At 41.4% G+C, this 21,685-nt stretch overlaps 1 protein-coding gene across 1 annotated transcript in view; it reads right to left on the bottom strand.

The window, feature by feature from the left end:
* Positions 1–21,685, bottom strand: part of SHPRH (SNF2 histone linker PHD RING helicase) — a 307,366-nt gene that overhangs the window by 107,239 nt on the left and 178,442 nt on the right. Inside the window, exons 13-16 of the mRNA XM_053712489.1 lie at positions 15,574–15,830; positions 14,849–14,970; positions 13,227–13,315; positions 4,572–4,664 (exon numbers count right to left, since the gene is read on the bottom strand). Of these exons, the coding sequence (XP_053568464.1) occupies positions 4,572–4,664; positions 13,227–13,315; positions 14,849–14,970; positions 15,574–15,830 (561 nt within the window). The remainder of the gene's footprint in view (positions 1–4,571; positions 4,665–13,226; positions 13,316–14,848; positions 14,971–15,573; positions 15,831–21,685) is intronic.

Consider the following 21,685-nt stretch of genomic DNA (forward strand, 5'->3'; position numbering starts at 1 on the left):
ATTTCATCTGTGGCCGATTCTAATGAGTCTACTCGGTTCCCCAGTTCCAGGATCTCAGTTTTGATTTCTGTGAGGCTGTTAGTAACTGTAGTTTGAAAGCTGTCAATTTTCCCCCACAGTTTTTCGAAGTTAGAAGTTATATCTTGTTTAGATACCAGGGCTCGTAGGTCAGCTTTAGTTGCAGGAGTGAGATCCTCAGCATTTTCCTCGATTTCAGATTCCATATCCTCCTCAGTATCCACCATGTTGTGATCTTGAGATTTAGGAGTTCTAGATGATTTAAAGAAAGCGTCTACCGATAAGGATTTCGTCCCCCTATCTCCTTTGGAGCCCTTTCTCGAAGCCATGGTATTAATAGTGGTAGTTCTGTTGTTTTATCCTGATCTTGTATCAGTAATTTAGTTTACTTGGAAGTATATTCACAGGTGTCTGCACCCTCTTTCCAAGAGACCTTTCTTGCTGTTGAGATCTTTATTAGATTTTCAGATATCTCTTATCCCCTTCACTAACTCTATAATTCTCTTCACTCATTTATAATGTTCATTTTTCTTCAGCATACTGTCTTTCTCTTCTTATGAAACATAGATGCATGCTTATTATGGAAGACAGTATTGAACAGAGAAACTGCGTAATGTTGTAAGAGTGGTAGCAAAGCGTGAGCTATGTTGTGGCTTCCCTGCCAAACTGCACAGGCAACATTATTTAAGTCTCTAACTCATTCTACATGCATGCTGTTTTATATTTGCAAAGTCTCCACAAACAATATTCAGAGTAGTAGCACCTATTAAAATGTGCCAGGATACATAGTAATAAAGCTGCTGTTAAATGACCAGGGATTTCAACTCAATATTTTAAATTCAGGTGTATGGTGTATCTGTGTGGTAGGCAGATCAAATTCTAAGTGCAATTTAAAATCACAAAACACCACCTTCTGAAATATTCATTATTATCCAAATCTGCCCAGCTTGTGATAAGGTGTTAAGGCCAGGAAGTGAAGAACATATATGTGTTAAAGTTGAATGCTACAGAGCTATATATATGTGGCAGTCTGTATGTTAGTCTCCCTCCACAACCGAGGAAAAAAGGAGAACCCTCGTGAGAGAAAAAAAAAAAGCTTTACTTGAAAACACCTTTATTTTTATTATTCTCTTCCTCTCCCTTTCTCTCCCTTTCTTTTTGCGTCTTCCTGCTTTAAATATCACTCAATCCTTATGAAACTGTGAGTCTTTCAAACAAGCTCCTCCCTTCCAACTCTCCAGCAGCTCTTAAGTTAGTATTAATGAAAAGTGTCTCTGCTCAGTTTACGTTGCACAGCTGTAGAGCAGGGGAAGGAGAAATGGCGGATTTTGGCGCCTTTTTGATTGTCCAGTTTAGGTACTCAAATCTGTGCCTCAATTATAGGGAATCAACTGTCTCTCACTTTAATTATATGTCCCCTCCACCACTCGGCTACCCCACTTGCAGGTTAAACACTTTGAGTTTCGTATATTACCTTGCTGGGGCCCAGCCCGAGATCCGGAATCGTCTGGTAGCTCCGGTAACAGGGGAAGCACCCTCCGGCCCCTGCTCTTGTGTCTCCCAGACCGGACCTGAAGCGAGTCACTCTGTGAGCCCTTATAAGCTTGACCGGGTAAAAAGACAGGCCAGACCCGCTCAGTGGTTATGCCGCAAAGACGACCTCCCTGGGGGTGCAGCCGCCGCTTGATTCTCCTTAACGTGAGACGGTCCCGGCACTATTAGTGTGAGATTCTGTGAAAGCAGTCGACTTCTGCACTGTGAGCACTCCGGAGCGGATCCCCGACCCCCCCGGAGTGCAAGATGTAGGTAGTAGGGCTGCCCGGTATGTTATATGGGCCTCCGGTAAGCGTGATGAGAGTGAGCCAGCAACACTCCAATTTCAGTTCTTAAACGAATGAAGAATGTCCTAGTGTATAGCTTAGCTTCTTGAAATGCTTTTTTATGTGCTATATCTCTGTTAAATATTATTTATAGGTTGTTAAGTTTTATTTTAATGGAGGAGCTCTTACTGAATGCGTCCTCTCTCGTTGCTGGCAAGCTCCGCCAGTTGTTGTTTTTTAAAGGGACATGATACCCAAATGTTGAAGCACTTGAAAGTGATGCAGCATAGCTGTAAAAAGCTGACTAGAAAATATCACCTGAACATCTCTATGTAAAAAAAAGGAAGATCTTTACCTCAAAATGTCCATAGTATTCAAATCCCAATGTAAAGAGACTTTAAGCAGCCCATAAGGATACTAGTCCTAGGACATGCAAGGGAGCGTGCATCTGGAATGTGCAGGCACAGTCTTGTTATTTCCCTATTCAATTTAAAGTGAAGGTAAAGTTTTCTCTTTCTGTATACATTATTTTATCTATCACCTTGCAAAATGCACAGTCGCTAACTTTGTTTTTTTTTTAACCTAACATATTTCTTTTAAAAATATATTTGTTCTACCCGACAGTTCTGTTCCAATCTCCGCCCACCGTCCATTTCCTCTCTCTTTAGCTTATAACGTATAGAGTGTTCCCACCCGCTCTATACGTGCCTACAATGCTCGTGCCCGGCTTCGTAAAATACAGCGCATGCGCAAAACATCCAGAATCTCACATAATGTGCATGCGTTAATTCCCTTTTGCATTACAAATAGCAAGCATCATGCAAGCGTCATTGATCTCGGCAACGCGCTTGGTTTTCAATGGAGGGGAAGTAACCTAACGCATGCGCAGAGCTTTTGAGATAGCGGTGACGTCAAATGACGGCCGCCTAACGGCCAGGAAGTCAATTGGCCAGAAACTCAACGTGACCAAAAAGCTGAAAAAAACAAAAAAAAAACGGGTTGAATCTAACGCTTGTAAGATTGCTGCTAATAAATTAAAAAACTAATAATAGAGATACATTTTAGGATTTTGATGAATGAAAGTACCATTGATTTTTGCTGTATTGCAGATAAGTGCACAGTAATACAGCTAAGTTTACCTTCACTTTAAGGAATTGTATTAAAAAATCTCACAAGATTTCAGTGAAATCTCATGAGATTACAGCAAAGCATAACATGACCTCAGCACTGCTGATGCTGATTGGCTGTTTTTTTCCCCCAACTGTTACCAGAGCACTCAGTATGTCCTCTGACTTGAATCCAATAGAAAACCTTTGGGGTATTTTAAAGAGAAAGAGGATTTAGTATGTCTTAAAAAGTAAAGGTGGACATAACAAAGTACTAAAAAAAATCAGTAATGAAAGGTGTACTGACTTTTGTTGCATTGAGTTCCTACTGTGGGGCCATTTTTTTTAAATATAGTAAATCTAAACTGTTAGTTTTTAATTTTACATAAGATCAAATACTCTACTGTTCAACTTAGAAGTAATGCAATTACTGTAAAATGATACAATTATGAATTATTAGACATTTAAGTGATTTTGTACAGTGGTGTACTCACTTCTGTTGTATGTATATATATTTATTATTTTCTTCCCTTAAATATATAATCCTATATTATAAAAGGCTAAGAATGTTTGTCCGATGCAGTCATGCGCAGTGGAGACTGCGCAAGGACAAAATTACTTGGCCTTAACCTCAGGCGCAAGATAGCTTCAGGAAGCTCCAGCACTCTCAGTTGTTAAGTTACAGCCGAGAGCTGGAGCTCCTGAAGCTCCAGGCATCTGTCGCATATGGAGTCGGAGCGAGATTGGTGCTCTGCCTCCATATGAAAGCAGATGCCTTATCGTTACAGATGGTGACACTGAGTGTCACCGTCTGTAACTATCTTCTGCTGGTGCCGGCAGGAGGTGTGGGTGGCTCAGAAGTGGAGAGGGGAGGGAAGGGGAGGGAGTGCCCTACACTACAGAAATTATTTTTTTAAAGGAACAGGGAGGGATGGGGCAGCTACACTACAAAAAAAGTGGTTTGGGGGTGCTACTAAATGGCGATCGTGGGAGGGGGGAGGTGGTGGGATTACTACACTACAGAAATAGGGATAGATAAATAGAGGGATAGGTATATTTCTTTCCTTAAACATTTTGGCCCGTGTACATGGGCTTTAACACTAGTTTAATATAATTAAATAATTGTTATATGAGAAATGCCCTTGTGAGTAATTTCCACTCCCTCTATTATTTAACTTTACCAGAAGCTCCTCTTATAATGGCAGCAGTACTGTACCTAGAATGATAACATGCTTTTATAACAATTTTACAAGGGAAAAATAATTAATTCTTAACCCTTTCAAACTGGGCTTATTTGTCTAAAGAAATAAGTAAAAATTGAAATCACGCAATCGTTGATGCGATCGCATGATTTCAATGATAGGATCGGGTCTGGGGGAGTGCCTACGACACTATGCACACCCTCCAGTCCACAATCCCAGTTAGGAAGCGGTTAAAGCTTCAGCACAGCCAAACAGCTAGGACTTTCCATGCAGTCCTAACGGCACTAAAGCCCAGCACAGTTAGGATGGCCTGGAACGTCGTAAAGGTGGGAAGGGGTTATATACACATTGGCCTCATAGCATTACCATACCTCATAAAATAAAATTCTAAAAATATATTTTTAAAAAAAAATCTAACTTCATACTTCATCTTCCAGTTTGTCATCACGTAATGTTGGAGGAATTCCTGGATGCTTTGCAGAGAGAAGCTCCATTAGGTTGTGTGTGGAATGTAGCCTCTATAAAGAAAAACAAAGAAAAATTAGAATACAAATGTATTTATCTATTCTGAGTACATCAACCTATAATGTGCTACAAATACAGAATTTGTTGCAGGGTCATCTCATAAACACATAACGTTTAATATATAACAGATTTATTAGTTTAATAGTGCAATACACAAAGATCTGAATTTGCACAGATCTTTGTGTGTCACACACAGCCACATTTAACTACCATTTACACATTTCACTATTTATGGCCATATTCAGAGTACATATATACAGTATATATATATACAGTATATATATATATATATATATATATATATATATATATATATATATATATATATATATAAGCAAAAAGGGAAATTTTCTGTCTCAAAACTAACAGTGTAAGTATGCAAATAATAGTCTTATTATGTAAAACCCCTGGTAGCGATCGCCCAAGCACTTCCAAAAGATCCACATACACAGATGTATAAATGAACAATCCCAAATGAGGTATATCAGGCGTTCACAGGTTGCCTCCTATTGATCAGTTAAAATCTAATAGCAGTTATGGGTCTTATAAACTTTACGCTTCCATAGCCATCTGTGTATTATTTACCGCTCTGCGGTTGTGCCCACTTACCACTGCTACAGAGGAAAACGCCAGTTATCCCGAATCCGTCCAGATACTCGCTGACTGAAGGCCCGCTCACGGCCCGGTCTCAGCCCGGCAAACTTGCCTCTGCGATCTCCGTCTACAGACAGCGTTGTGAAGGACGCTGTTGTTGCGTCTGTGCGTGTGTGGCGTACCACGTGTCGATGGTCGTCCAATGAAATGAATCGGATTCCTCAACTGGGATATGATGATCTTACAATCATCCAATGGGAAGTCTAGCTGTCCACGCTAGCTTGGGGTATTATATGGAGCATACAAAACCACTGAGCACCAATGCTTAATCCTGATAAAATACTTAAATGTTAAAAACGAAGTTAAAGCAATTGGTGCCAATAGCGGTTAAAAAATGAATTTTATTTGTGTAGTCACACAATTAAAACATGGGGGTAATACAAAACAAACAAATTAAGCAACAAAAATGAGAACGAAATTGGTTGCTCAACCAATTTCGTGCTCATTTTTGTTGCTTAATTTGTTTGTTTTGTATTACCCCCATGTTTTAATTGTGTGACTACACAAATAAAATTCATTTTTTAACCGCTATTGGCACCAATTGCTTTAACTTCGTTTTTGACATTTATATATATATATATATATATATATATATATATACACACACACACACACACAGAGAGAGAAGCACACTCACAGAAACGAACAACTGGCTCAATACTATTGTTAGCCTGTTCTATGGTGATTTACCACCTGGGTGCAGCTTCTTTTAGCCAAGTAATGCTTTTCACAGAGTAGAACTTTCCTGTAGTATATCAGTCTGATCCCGCCTAATACGGTCAGTCCAGCGCCAAAAAAAACAGGCAATTCCTCTCTGAACAAGGAACACAGCAACCCCAGACGATCGTTTCGGCCTTCATTTTGCCTCATCAGTGAGGTGTAGCCATATTCCTCTAAGCACACTGAGCAAGGAGTCCACATCTGGTTTCCCCTTTTTCCCATAGGGAGACTAAATACACACAGAGAGAAGCACACTCACAGGAACGAACAACTGGCTCAATACTATTGTTAGCCTGTTCTATAGCGATTTAACACCTGGGTGGCTGCTTCTTTTAGCCCAGTAATGCTTTTCACAGAGAAGAACTTTCCTGAAGTATATCAGTCTGATCCCCCCTATCACGGTCAGTCCAGCGCCGAAATACCAGGCAATTCCTCTCTGAACAAGAAACACAGCAACCCCAGATGATCATTTCGGCCTTCATTGGGCCTCGTCAGTGAGGTGTAGCCATATTCCTCTAAGCACACTGAGCAAGGAGTCCACGTCTGGTTTCCCCTTTTTTCCCATAGGGAGACTAAATACACACAGAGAGAAGCACACTCACAGGAACTAACAACTGGCTCAATACTATTGTTAGCCTGTTCTATGGCGATTTACCACCTGGGTGCAGCTTCTTTTAGACCAGTAATGATTTTAACAGAGAAGAACTTTCCTGTAGTATATCAACCTGATCCTGCCTATTACGGTCAGTCCAGCGTTTGTGTGTGTGTGTGTGTATATATATATATATATATATATATATATATATATATATATATATATATATATATATATGTATAGTAATGGCCCAGTGGTTAAAGGGTTAAATAAAACATAATTTATGCTTACCTGATAAATTTATTTCTCTTGTAGTGTATCCAGTCCACGGATCATCCATTACTTGTGGGATATTCTCCTTCCCAACAGGAAGTTGCAAGAGGATCACCCACAGCAGAGCTGCTATATAGCTCCTCCCCTCACTGCCATATCCAGTCATTCGACCGAAACAAGACGAGAAAGGAGAAACCATAGGGTGCAGTGGTGACTGTAGTTTAATTAAAATTTAGACCTGCCTTAAAAGGACAGGGCGGGCCGTGGACTGGATACACTACAAGAGAAATAAATTTATCAGGTAAGCATAAATTATGTTTTCTCTTGTTAAGTGTATCCAGTCCACAGATCATCCATTACTTGTGGGATACCAATACCAAAGCTAAAGTACACGGATGATGGGAGGGACAAGGCAGGATTAAGCGGAAGGAACCACTGCCTGAAGAACCTTTCTCCCAAACACAGCCTCCGAAGAAGCAAAAGTATCAAATTTGTAAAATTTTGAAAAAGTGTGAAGCAAAGACCAAGTCGCAGCCTTGCAAATCTGTTCAACAGAGGCCTCATTTTTGAAGGCCCAGGTGGAAGCCACAGCTCTAGTAGAATGAGCTGTAATCCTTTCAGGGAACTGCTGTCCAGCAGTCTCATAGGCTAGGCTTATTACGCTCCGAAGCCAAAAGGAAAGAGAGGTTGCCAAAGCTTTTTGACCTCTCCTCTGTCCAGAGTAAACTACAAACAGGAAAGATGTTTGACGAAAATCCTTAGTAGCTTGTAAGTAAAACTTCAAGGCACGGACTACGTCCAGATTATGTAAAAGACGTTCCTTCTTTGAAGAAGGATTAGGGCACAACGATGGAACAACAATCTCTTGATTGATATTCTTGTTAGAAACCACCTTAGGTAAAAACCCAGGTTTGGTATGCAGAACTACCTTATCTGCATGAAAAATCAGATAGGGAGAATCACATTGTAAGGCAGATAACTCAGAGACTCTCCGAGCCGAGGAAATAGCCATCAAAAACAGAACTTTCCAAGATAAAAGTTTAATATCAATGGAATGAAGGGGTTCAAACGGAACTCCTTGAAGAACCTTAAGAACCAAGTTTAAGCTCCACGGGGAGCAACAGGTTTAAACACAGGCTTAAATCTAACCAAAGCCTGGCAAAATGCCTGGACGTCTGGAACCTCTGCCAGACGCATGTGCAAAAGAATAGACAGAGCAGAAATCTGTCCATTTAAGGAACTAGCTGATAATCCTTTGTCCAAGCCCTCTTGGAGAAAAGACAATATTCTAGGAATCCTAACTTTACTCCATGAGTAAGTCTTGGATTCACACCAATAAAGATATTTACTCCATATCTTGTGGTAGATTTTCCTGGTAACAGGCTTTCGTGCCTGTATTAAAGTATCAATGACTGACTCGGAGAAGCCACGCTTTGATAGAATCAAGCGTTCAATCTCCATGCAGTCAGTCTCAGAGAAATTAGATTTGGATGATTGAAAGGACCTTGTATCAGAAGGTCCTGTCTTAGAGGCAGAGTCCATGGTGGAAAGGATGACATGTCCACTAGGTCTGCATACCAAGTCCTGCGTGGCCACGCAGGTGCTATCAGAATCACCGATGCTCTCTCCTGTTTGATTTTGGCAATCAGTCGAGGGAGCAGAGGAAACGGTGGAAACACATAAGCCAGGTTGAAGAACCAAGGCGCTGCTAGCGAATCTATCAGCGTCGCTTCTGGGTCCCTGGACCTGGATCCGTAACAAGGAAGCTTGGCGTTCTGGCGAGATGCCATGAGATCCAACTCTGGTTTGCCCCAACGATGAATCAACTGAGCAAACACCTCCGGATGGAGTTCCCACTCCCCCGGATGGACAGTCTGACGACTTAGAAAATCCGCCTCCCAGTTCTCCACGCCTGGGATATGGATTGCTGACAGGTGGCAAGAGTGGTACTCTGCCCAGCGAATTATTTTTGAGACTTCTAACATCGCTAGGGAACTCCTGGTTCCCCCTTGATGGTTGATGTAAGCCACAGTCGTGATGTTGTCCGACTGAAATCTGATGAACCTCAGTGTTGCTAACTGAGGCCAAGCCAGAAGAGCATTGAATATCGCTCTTAACTCCAGAATATTTATTGGAAGGAGTTTCTCCTCCTGAGTCCACGATCCCTGTGCCTTCAGGGAATTCCAGACTGCACCCCAACCTAGAAGGCTGGCATCTGTTGTTACAATTGTCCAATCTGGCCTGCGAAAGGTCATACCCTTGGACAGGTGTACCCGAAACAACCACCAGAGAAGAGAATCTCTGGTCTCTTGATCCAGATTTAGCAGAGGGGACAAATCTGTGTAATCCCCATTCCACTGACTCAGCATGCATAATTGCAGCGGTCTGAGATGAAGGCGCGCAAATGGCACTATGTCCATTGCCGCTACCATTAAGCCGATTACCTCCATACACTGAGCTACCGAAGGGCGCGGAATGGAGTGAAGAACACGGCAAGCATTTAGAAGTTTTGATAACCTGGACTCCTTCAGGTAAATTTTCATTTCTACAGAATCTATAAGAGTCCCTAAGAAGGAGACTCTTGTGAGTGGGGATAGAGAACTCTTTTCCTCGTTCACTTTCCACCCATGCGACCTCAGAAATGCCAGAACTATCTCTGTATGAGACTTGGCAACTTGAAAGCTTGACGCCTGTATCAGGATGTCGTCTAGATACGGAGCCACCGCTATGCCTCGCGTTCTTAGAACCGCCAGAAGTGAGCCCAGAACCTTTGTAAAGATTCTCGGGGCTGTAGCCAACCCGAAGGGAAGAGCTACAAATTGGTAATGCCTGTCTAGAAAGGCAAACCTTAGAAACCGATGATGATCTTTGTGAATCGGTATGTGAAGGTAGGCATCCTTTAAGTCCACTGTGGTCATGTACTGACCTTCTTGGATCATGGGTAGGATGGTCCGAATAGTTTCCATTTTGAAAGATGGATCTTTGAGGAATTTGTTTAAGATCTTTAGATCCAAAATTGGTCTGAAGGTTCCCTCTTTTTTGGGAACCACAAACAGATTTGAATAAAAACCCTGTCCTTGTTCCGTCCGCGGAACTGGATGGATCACTCCCATAACTAGGAGGTCTTGCACACAGCGTAGGAATGGCTCTTTCTTTATCTGATTTGCAGATAGCCTTGAAAGATGAAATCTCCCTTGTGGAGGGGAAGCTTTGAAGTCCAGAAGATATCCCTGAGATATGATCTCCAACGCCCAGGGATCCTGAACATCTCTTGCCCACGCCTGGGCGAAGAGAGAAAGTCTGCCCCCTACTAGATCCGTCGCCGGATAGGGGGCCGTTCCTTCATGCTGTCTTAGAGGCAGCAGCAGGCTTTCTGGCCTGCTTGCCTTTGTTCCAGGACTGGTTAGGTTTCCAGGCCTGCTTAGATTGAGCAAAAGTTCCCTCTTGTTTTGAAGCGGAGGAAGTTGATGCTGCACCTGCCTTGAAATTTCGAAAGGCACGAAAATTAGACTGTTTGGCCTTTGCTTTGGCCCTGTCCTGAGGAAGGGTGTGACCCTTACCTCCAGTAATGTCAGCAATAATTTCCTTCAAACCAGGCCCGAATAAGGTTTGTCAATAATTTCAGTCAATGGAGCTGTATGGATGGCCTCTTCCAGGGCCTCAAACCAGAATGCCTCCGCGGCCGTGACAGGCGCAATGCATGCAAGGGGCTGTAAAATAAAACCTTGTTGAATAAACATTTTCTTAAGGTAACCCTCCATTTTTTTATCCACTGGATCTGAAAAAGCACAACTGTCCTCAACCGGGATAGTAGTACGCTTTGCTAAAGTAGAAACTGCTCCCTCCACCTTAGGGACCGTCTGCCATAAGTCCCATGTAGTGGCGTCTATTGGAAACATTTTTCTAAATATAGGAGGTGGGGAAAAAGGCACCCCTGGTCTATCCCACTCCTTGCTAATAATTTCTGTAAGCCTTTTAGGTATAGGAAAAACATCAGTACACACCGGTACCGCATAGTATTTATCCAGCCTACACAATTTCTCTGGTACTGCAACTGTGTTACAGTCATTCAGAGCAGCTAATACCTCCCCAAGCAACACACGGAGGTTCTCAAGCTTAAATTTAAAATTAGAAATCTCTGAATCAGGTTTCCCCGAATCAGAGATGTCACCCACAGACTGAAGCTCTCCGTCCTCATGATCTGCATATTGTGACGCAGTATCAGACATGGCCCTTACAGCATCTGCGCGCTCTGTATTTCTCCTAACCCCAGAGCAATCGCGCTTGCCTCTTAATTCAGGCAAGCTGGATAATACCTCTGACAGGGTATTATTCATGATTGCAGCCATGTCCTGCAAGGTGGCGCCATATTAGCGTGCATCCCCTGAGCGGGAGGCGAAGGGTCTGACACATGGGGAGAGTTAGTCGGCATAACTTCCCCCTCGTCAGAATCTTCTGGTGATATTTCTTTTATAGTTAAAGACTGATCTTTAATGTTTAAGGTGAAATCAATACATTTAGTACACATTCTCCTATGGGGCTCCACCATGGCTTTCAAACATAATGAACAAGTAGTTTTCTCTGTGTCAGACATGTTTAAACAGACTAGCAATGAGACTAGCAAGCTTGGAAAACACTTTAAACAAGTTTACAAGCAATATAAAAAACGTTACTGCACCTTTAAGAAACACAAATTTTGTCAAAATTTGAAATAACAGTGAAAAAAGGCAGTTACACTAACAAAATTTTTACAGTGTATGTAACAAGTTAGCAGAGCATTGCACCCACTTGCAAATGGATGATTAACCCCTTAATACCCAAAACTGAATAATAAAAAAGACAAAAACGTTTTTTGTTTTTTTCTCAAACAGTCACAACAACTGCCACAGCTCTACTGTGGCTTTTTACCTCCCTCAAAAACGACTTTGAAGCCTTTTGAGCCCTCCAGAGAAGTCCTGGATCATGCAGGAAGAAGCTGAATGTCTCTGTCAGTATTTTTATCTGCACAGAAAAGCACTAAAAAAGGCCCTTCCCACTCATATTGCAACAGTGGGAAGCCTAAGGAAACTGTTACTAGGCAAAAATCAAACCAGCCATGTGGAAAAAAACTAGGCCCCAATAAGTTTTATCACCAAACATATATAAAAAACGATTAAACATGCCAGCAAACGTTTTAAAATACACTTTTATAAGAGTATGTATCTCTATTAATAAGCCTGATACCAGTCGCTATAACTGCATTTAAGGCTTTACTTACATTAGTTCGGTATCAGCAGCATTTTCTAGCAAATTCCATCCCTAGAAAAATATTAACTGCACATACCTTATTGCAGGAAAACCTGCATGCCATTCCCTCTCTGAAGTTACCTCACTCCTCAGAATATGTGAGAACAGCCATGGATCTTAGTTACTTCTGCTAAGATCATAGAAAACGCAGGCAGATTCTTCTTCTAAATACTGCCTGAGATAAACAGTACACTCCGGCACCATTTAAAAATAACAAACTTTTGATTGAAGAATAAACCAAGTATAAAACACCACACTCCTCTTACGACCTCCATCTTGGTTGAGGCTTGCAAGAGAATGACTGGGTATGACAGTTAGGGGAGGAGCTATATAGCAGCTCTGCTGTGGGTGATCCTCTTGCAACTTCCTGTTGGGAAGGAGAATATCCCACAAGTAATGGATGATCCGTGGACTGGATACACTTAACAAGAGAAAATTGCTACAGTAACTTTTATTATTAAACTTACTTTCACTTGGAAATGTTTTTTAAGACTTTAAGATCAGGTTCAGGAGCATGCATGAATCTTGAGCACTATACGGCAGCACTATGTTTGTAACAATGTTATGCATATAGTTACTTCCACACTTCTGAGCCTACCTCAGTATGCTGTCATGGAAAGGCGATAGTATCTGATCTGGTATATTCAAACCTAAGTGAAAAATACATTTGATAACAAAAATAAAAAAAAAATATTGTAGAACTGTATGCTCTATCTGAATCATTAAAGATTTATTTTGACTTTCATGTCCCGCTGCTACAACACAAGTGAACCATTTAGGCTCATAAGGTTTAGTCAGGCTTAAAAATCAGCAGACAAATACTTAACCCCTAGTATGAACGTTGTCCTCAAGGATCAGAATTAGAAAGCTCTGGTTTTAATACAAAATTGGTGAAGTGTTAAGATTTCTTTTGGGAAACCGTTGCACTCAGCAAGAGGTTTATTTGAGACATTTACAGGCTAAGGACCTAATCCCTAGCAAAGCGTTGATCCAACTAATCTGTTTTACAGGAGCAGATATTACTTACTTGTAAGGAGTCTGTTTTTAGCTTTTCTTTATGTTCCTCTGATGATCTCAGTACTTCTCTGTACATCTCCACTGCTTCTGGGTATTCACCTGTGTTTGAAACAAAATATCACAAATAATTAAATATTGGCAGCAATCAAACAACTTTTTAGATGTGTACTCCAAAGTGAAAGTGCCATGTTTATCAATAGTCATTCAGATAAAACTGCAGATACAAAATAAAAAATATGGCATGCTTAACCCCATGGATTTGCATGATGACCCATGGTCGTCATACACATCTGTTCTCCAATGCGGATGACTACCATGTGTTGTCATCCTGGGAGATCCCCCTTCAAATATATGTCCTGGGGCCCCCTGCACTGCAGTATCCTTCCCCACTACCAGCTACATCACCACAACCGTGCGTATTTACGTCTCAGACAACCAGGAACTCCCAGATGAAATCCAGGTTGTGAGTCTCACGCCATAATAAGTACTCACTGGATTGAGAAAGAAAATGTATTATGTAATCAGTAGTTCAGAAACCAAACAGTTACCAAAACACAAACCCTTATACACCCCACCAGAAGTAGTGACTAAAATAATTATCACATTGTTGAATTAGGATATCACCTCTTCACACACTAGCAAAACATTACAAAACATTACAAAGTACAAAAAAAAAAAAATTAAAAAAAGAACAATATAAATAAAAAAAACAATCAAATTGAAGGGTATGGCATTATAGTCCCATTTATTTGCTAGCTGCACAAATAAGCTAATCACCTCTCCCAAGTTGCAGGAAAAAGTGATCAGCTTATTTGTGCTGCGTGTTAATATATCATACTTGGCACTTAAAGGGACAGTAAACACCTGGTAATTAAAAGACATTTTAATTCTGTTGTTATAAAATAACATGCGCCAAGTATTAACATCTTCAACCCCTTCCTGCAGAGACTTATTTGTTTACATCGGAACAAAGTTCTGATGTAAATAAAGAAGTCAAATTTAAAATCACGCAATCGTTCATGAAATCGGGTGATTTCAATGATGGAATTTGGTCAGGGGGTAGTGCCTATGATGCTAGGCATGCCCTCCAGCCTGTGATCCATTTACCAAGCCGCTATGGCTTCAGGACAGCCAAACGGCTAGGACACTCCATACCGTCCTAACGGCGCTAAAGACCAGCGCAGCTAAGACGGCATGGAACAGCCTATCGGCGGGAAGGGGTTAAAAGTAATTAACATCCTTTTTACTGCAATTATGTATCTATATCCAAACTCCACCCACCCATTTGCTTTATTTGGAGGAGCCAATCTGGCCCCAGGCTATAATGTTAGTAATAAAGTGCATTGTTTTGAAGTTGTTATATGATCAAGCTAATTAGGGACAGACATGCTGCAGGGTTATAGCCTTCAAAAGCCAGCAGGGTGCAGTTTAAGTTCTAGGGATTTGAAATTGCTCAATTTTCTAAGCCAAATTACATTAAAAAGAGGCAAAATGAATAATGAAATTATATTTCAAAGTTGTTTAATTATGCATAAGTAAACATTTTATATACAAATCTCATGGTATTTACTGTGCCTTTAAGAGATCAGCTCAAAAAGTCCAGAAAAGACAATCATGTTCTTTTTGTATCACCTTTAATTATGTGTATTCCGGCAAGACCATTGAGAGCACAAACAAGCAACCGGTGAGCTTCTTCACACTCAGTGCGACATTTCTTCTGAAGTGAAGTCAGCAATTCTTCCATAGTCATTGTGCTACAAGAAAAAAAAAGTGTCAGCAGTGACGCAAGATCAGAAAACTAAATGTCCTGTAGATGGGTAAAACTGTCCAGTAAGGTTCCATTACAACGGCTAAACTGCAAATTAAAGTTAGGTGGCCATCCAGATAACAAAAAACTCTAAATTCCTTTACATTTCGTTGTATGGTTTAGTAAACTGTAATCAGCACTCACTAGGACATAAACTCTGATACAAATTTAAAATAACACTAGAGGCTTGTAAAAAGAATTGAATGTTAAAGGATTATTAAATACAGTAGAATTGCATAATCAACAAGTACATTATAAAAATAGGATGGGCATTTACTCTGAAATTTAAATGGAGCAGTCAAATTTTTTACTTTAATTTGCCAGTCCCCTGTATCATGTGACAGCCATTAGCCAATCACATACTCCTATGTGTATACACTGAACTCTTGCATATGCTCAGTAGGAGCTGGTTCCTTATAAAGTGTGCATTTGGAAAGACTGTGCACAATTTGACAATAGAAGTAAATTGGAAAGTCTCTTAAAACTGCATGATCAATCTGAATGACAGTTTAAATTTTGACTTTAGTGTCCCTTTAAATGTTCAGATTACCTCTTCTGTAGCGGTAGAAACTCGCCTCGTACAGCCTGCGGATGGCAACAGGCCTGCCTCAGCCTCAGTAGAGGATACAGGATGGAGGAGACTGTTCGCCTGTCCAAGCTGCTTAGCTTGAGAGACCAATCTGATATCTTGCGCAGCTTTGCCAGTGCATCCTGGCAGCAAACCTCATGCTGTCTATGGTAGAAGTGCCTTTCCACGGGAGAGAAGTGAAGCCAATGAACTTCTTCTGTTTGTGGTGGGATCTGAATCTGAAAGGGACAGAACAGGAAGTGTAACATAAAGGGGCATTAAACACATCATGACTAATTTAAAATGTTTAATTACGTTTAACAAAAAACAACAACAAAAAAGATTGTAATACACTTATCACCTTTCCGTGTAATTTAATTCCGATAATCCTGTGCTTTGCCTTCCAGTTAGAATAGGAAGTGCAGACTCCAGACTTTAACACTATACTTCACAGCCATGGGTTACGCACACTCGTGGCTCGCTAATAGCTATTGCTAACTAGCTTCATCATAGAAATTAGATAAAGGAAACCTAGGTTACAAAATGATCACCATTTAATATTGACAGAGTAATAGTCTGAGCAAAAGTTCCATTGGGGTGGAGCCTGGCCACGCGGGAAGATGGCCGCAAATTAGACTAGCTCCTCATCCCCCTAGGCAGACCTAGGGAATTGTCACTATACTGAGTGGAAAAAATAAACATCTCTTTCATTAGAATTAGTTTTCCCTTTCTATCTTTAAAAGAACTCTTTTCATAGTTGAGACTTCCAATAGTATTTTTTCTAATGCTACTTCATTAGATCCTCTATGTAACAATCTATTCCTGAGATCTTCAGCATGAACTAAATATAGCTCCTTTTCTGAGCAATTTCTATGAATTACAACATGGCAGCCCCCAGAGCTTCATAGACAATACAACTAATACAATTTGAAACATATCTGCATATCATACTTACAATACTGATTTTACTCCGTCATTCTAGCTAGCATGTCTTTAGTGTTTAATGTCCCTTTAAGGCGTGATTATTCACTGGTTGATCAACAGATACCCCAATGCTTTATTGGTGGACAGTCTGACAAGCATGACAAGAATACATACAGAAAGCGCTCTCTCAGAATGAAAAGAAAACATGTTCATTTCATTTCAGAGAGAAATCCATTTTACTAAAAAAAAAAACTATAATACGACATGAAATGCTTTCTTTTAGACACAACAAAGAAACAAATAATACTTTTTATGTCCCTTGAAGGAATGAACCGACACTCAGAACCCCTTTGATTAGCCTGCCTTTATAAACGGATGTGATCATTCACACTTCATATTAAACGGGCAATGTTTTCCTCTTTAAAGTGTTTCCTAGAATCCATTTTCTTCCTGAAGGTTGTTAAATTGTTTTGCAAACTGCTCTTTTTACCTTTGTCAATTGGAATAGCTGTTTTTGCCTACACAGAAAAATTAAAATACTGCAGTATTCTCTTAAAGGGGCAGTAAACTTACAAACTAATGTTATATAATTCTGCACATAGTGCAGAATTATATAACATTAGCTTACCGGCAGATTTATATACTAAAGTATTGCAGAGAAATTTAATGTAAAAGCTCCTTTTTCCAGAACGCCGCTCCTTGCTCTACTGAGCGGGTCTGGTTTTTCCACAGCGGATCGCTGCAACACTATCTAGTCAGAGATCATTTCAGAGATTACTGGTGGAAAGGGATCTTTCTTACCTCAAAACAAGAAGAATAGACCTAGAGGTGGTCAGATCTCTAATTTCCGTTCCTTTCGTAACTTTAAGGGACCAAAGTCGTCGTCCTTAAACTGTGTAAAAGACCTTTTTTTGCTCTGGGAATTATTGTTCCTGTCCCTCTAGCAGAACAGGGTCTAGGATTCTATTCAAATCTATTTGTGGTTCCCAAAAAGGAGGGAAATTTTTGACCCATTCTAGACCTCAAGTGTCTCAACAAATTCCTCAGGGTTCTGTCCTTCAAGATGTAAACTATTCGTTCCATTCTTCTTTTGGTACAGGAAGGTCAGTTTATGATGACCATAGACCTAAAAGGACGCATATCTTCATGTTCCCATTCACAGGGAACACCATCATTATCTGAGGTTTGCATTTCTGGACAAGCACTTTTAATTTGTTGCTCTTACATTTCGTCTGGCCACGGCACCCAGAATATTCACAAAAATTCTGGGGGCACTATTGTGATCAGATCTCAGGGAATTGCTGTGGTGCCTTATCTAGACAACATCTTGGTTCAGGCGCCATCTTTCCAACTAGCCCAATCTCATACAGAGATGCTGTTGTCTTTTCTTCGTTCCCATGGGTGGAAGGTGAATTTGGAAAAAATGTATCTTGTTCCATCTACCAAAGTGTGTTTCCTAGGGACTATAATAGATTCCCTGTCCATGAAGATTTTTCTGACGGAGGTCAGAAAAGACAAGATTCTTGCTTCCTGCCTTTCTCTCCAGTCTACCTTTCGTCCACCTGTGGCTCAATGCATGGAGGTGATTGGTCTGATGGTAGCATCCATGGACATCATTCCTTATGCACAGTTCCATCTTCGACTGCTGCAGCTTTGTATGCTCCGTCAATGGAACGGAGATCATTCTGATTTATCTCAGAGGACAAATTTGGACCGTCTAACAAGAGACTCTCGTGGTGGGTGTCACAAGAACATCTGTCTCGGGGCACTTGCTTTCTGGGACCTTCCTGGGAAAATGTGACTACAGGCGCCTGCCTGTCAGACTGGGGAGCTGTTTGGGGCCCTCTTAAGGCTCAGAGAGCCTGTGGTCTCGGGAAGAGTCCTCTCTTCCCATAAACATCTTGGAGTTGAAAAACTATCTTCAATGCCCTATCAGTGTGGCCTCAACCGTCGTTGGGCCAATTTATCAGATTCCAATCAGACAACATCACCTCAGTGGCTTACATCAACCACCAGGGAGGGACTCGGAGTTCCTTAGCCATGAAGGAGGTGACTCGCATTCTGCATTGGGCGGAAGCCCACGATTGTCTCCTATCTGCTATCCACATTCCAGGAATGGACAACTGGGAAGCAGATTTTCTGAGAAGACAGACCTTTCATCCCGGGGAGTGGGCTCTCCATCCGGAAGTGTTTTCTCAGATATTCCTCAAGTGGGGGGTTCCCAGAGTTGGATCTGATGGCGTCCCACCACAACGCCAAGGTTCCAAAGTATGTTTCAAGGTCAAGAGATCCTCAGGCCGTTCTGATAGATGCTCTAGCGGTTCCTTGGAGGTTTTCTCTGGCTTATCTGTTTCCTCCGTTTGCTCTCCATCCATGAGTCATTGCTCGTATCAAACAGGAGAGAGCATTGGTGATACTGATAGCTCCTGCAAAGCCTCGCAGGATCTGGTTCGTGGATCTAGTAAGGATGTCATCTCTAACTTCTTGGAGGTTACCTCTGAGGAAAGACCTTCTACTTGAGGGTCCTATCCTCCATCCAAATCTAGATTCTCTGAAGCTAACTGCTTGCAGATTGAACGCCTAGTTCTGGCTAAACGTGGTTTATCTGAAGCTGTCATTGAAACTATGATTCATGCTCGAAAACTGGTTACTCGAAAGATTTACCATAAGATATGGCGTAAATATCTTTATTGGTGTAAATCTAAGGGATTCTCCTTGAGCCGGGTGAGGATTCCCCGGATTTTGTCTTTTCTTCAGGATGGCCTGAATAAGGGTTTATCGGTCAGTACCCTAAATGGTCAGATTTCTGCGTTATCTATCCTTTTGCACAAACGTCTGGCAGACCTACCAGATGTTCAAGCCTTTGTACAGGCCCTGGTTAGAATCAGGTCTGTGTTTAAACCTGTTGCTCCCCATGGAGCATTAATTTAGTTCTGAAAGTTTTGCAGCAGGTTCCGTTTGAGTCAATAGAAAAGTGGGAGGAGGTAACAAGAGCGCTGAGGAAGCTATAACAAACTAATGGAGATAAGATTATGCGTAAGAAGCTCTGTGCTATATTAAAAAACTAAAATATGATAAGAACAATAATGTGCTAGAACAATAATATATTTTTTGATTTCTCACTATATGTGAAAGAAGATATAAAAATATTATATGGATGAAAAAAGGAAAACAGTGTAAAGTGAAAAAAAAACAGAATTTATGTTTACCTGATAAATTACTTTCTCCAACGGTGTGTCCGGTCCACGGCGTCATCCTTACTTGTGGGATATTCTCTTCCCCAACAGGAAATGGCAAAGAGCCCAGCAAAGCTGGTCACATGATCCCTCCTAGGCTCCGCCTACCCCAGTCATTCGACCGACGTTAAGGAGGAATATTTGCATAGGAGAAACCATATGGTACCGTGGTGACTGTAGTTAAAGAAAATAAATTATCAGACCTGATTAAAAAACCAGGGCGGGCCGTGGACCGGACACACCGTTGGAGAAAGTAATTTATCAGGTAAACATAAATTCTGTTTTCTCCAACATAGGTGTGTCCGGTCCACGGCGTCATCCTTACTTGTGGGAACCAATACCAAAGCTTTAGGACACGGATGAAGGGAGGGAGCAAATCAGGTCACCTAAATGGAAGGCACCACGGCTTGCAAAACCTTTCTCCCAAAAATAGCCTCAGAAGAAGCAAAAGTATCAAACTTGTAAAATTTGGTAAAAGTGTGCAGTGAAGACCAAGTCGCTGCCCTACATATCTGATCAACAGAAGCCTCGTTCTTGAAGGCCCATGTGGAAGCCACAGCCCTAGTGGAATGAGCTGTGATTCTTTCGGGAGGCTGCCGTCCGGCAGTCTCGTAAGCCAATCTGATGATGCTTTTAATCCAAAAAGAGAGAGAGGTAGAAGTTGCTTTTTGACCTCTCCTTTTACCGGATTAAACAACAAACAAGGAAGATGTTTGTCTAAAATCCTTTGTAGCATCTAAATAGAATTTTAGAGCGCGAACAACATCCAAATTGTGCAACAAACGTTCCTTCTTTGAAACTGGTTTCGGACACAGAGAAGGTACGATAATCTCCTGGTTAATGTTTTTGTTAGAAACAACTTTTGGAAGAAAACCAGGTTTAGTACGTAAAACCACCTTATCTGCATGGAACACCAGATAAGGAGGAGAACACTGCAGAGCAGATAATTCTGAAACTCTTCTGGCAGAAGAAATTGCAACTAAAAACAAAACTTTCCAAGATAATAATTTAATATCAACGGAATGCAAGGGTTCAAACGGAACCCCCTGAAGAACTGAAAGAACTAAATTGAGACTCCAAGGAGGAGTCAAAGGTTTGTAAACAGGCTTAATTCTAACCAGAGCCTGAACAAAGGCTTGAACATCTGGCACAGCAGCCAGTTTTTTGTGAAGTAACACCGACAAGGCAGAAATCTGCCCCTTCAGGGAACTTGCAGATAATCCTTTTTCCAATCCTTCTTGAAGGAAGGATAGAATCCTAGGAATCTTAACCTTGTCCCAAGGGAATCCTTTAGATTCACACCAACAGATATATTTTTTCCAAATTTTGTGGTAAATCTTTCTAGTTACAGGCTTTCTGGCCTGAACAAGAGTATCGATAACAGAATCTGAGAACCCTCGCTTCGATAAAATCAAGCGTTCAATCTCCAGGCAGTCAGCTGGAGTGAAACCAGATTCGGATGTTCGAACGGACCCTGAACAAGAAGGCCTCGTCTCCAAGGTAGCTTCCAAGGTGGAGCCGATGACATATTCACCAGATCTGCATACCAAGTCCTGCGTGGCCACGCAGGAGCTATCAAGATCACCGACGCCCTCTCCTGATTGATCCTGGCTACCAGCCTGGGGATGAGAGGAAACGGCGGGAACACATAAGCTAGTTTGAAGGTCCAAGGTGCTACTAGTGCATCCACTAGAGCCGCCTTGGGATCCCTGGATCTGGACCCGTAGCAAGGAACTTTGAAGTTCTGACGAGAGGCCATCAGATCCATGTCTGGAATGCCCCACAGCTGAGTGACTTGGGCAAAGATTTCCGGATGGAGTTCCCACTCCCCCGGATGCAATGTCTGACGACTCAGAAAATCCGCTTCCCAATTTTCCACTCCTGGGATGTGGATAGCAGACAGGTGGCAGGAGTGAGACTCCGCCCATAGAATG

This window comes from Bombina bombina, chromosome 4, assembly GCF_027579735.1.
Source record: "Bombina bombina isolate aBomBom1 chromosome 4, aBomBom1.pri, whole genome shotgun sequence".
In the NCBI taxonomy this organism is placed as follows: domain Eukaryota; kingdom Metazoa; phylum Chordata; class Amphibia; order Anura; family Bombinatoridae; genus Bombina; species Bombina bombina.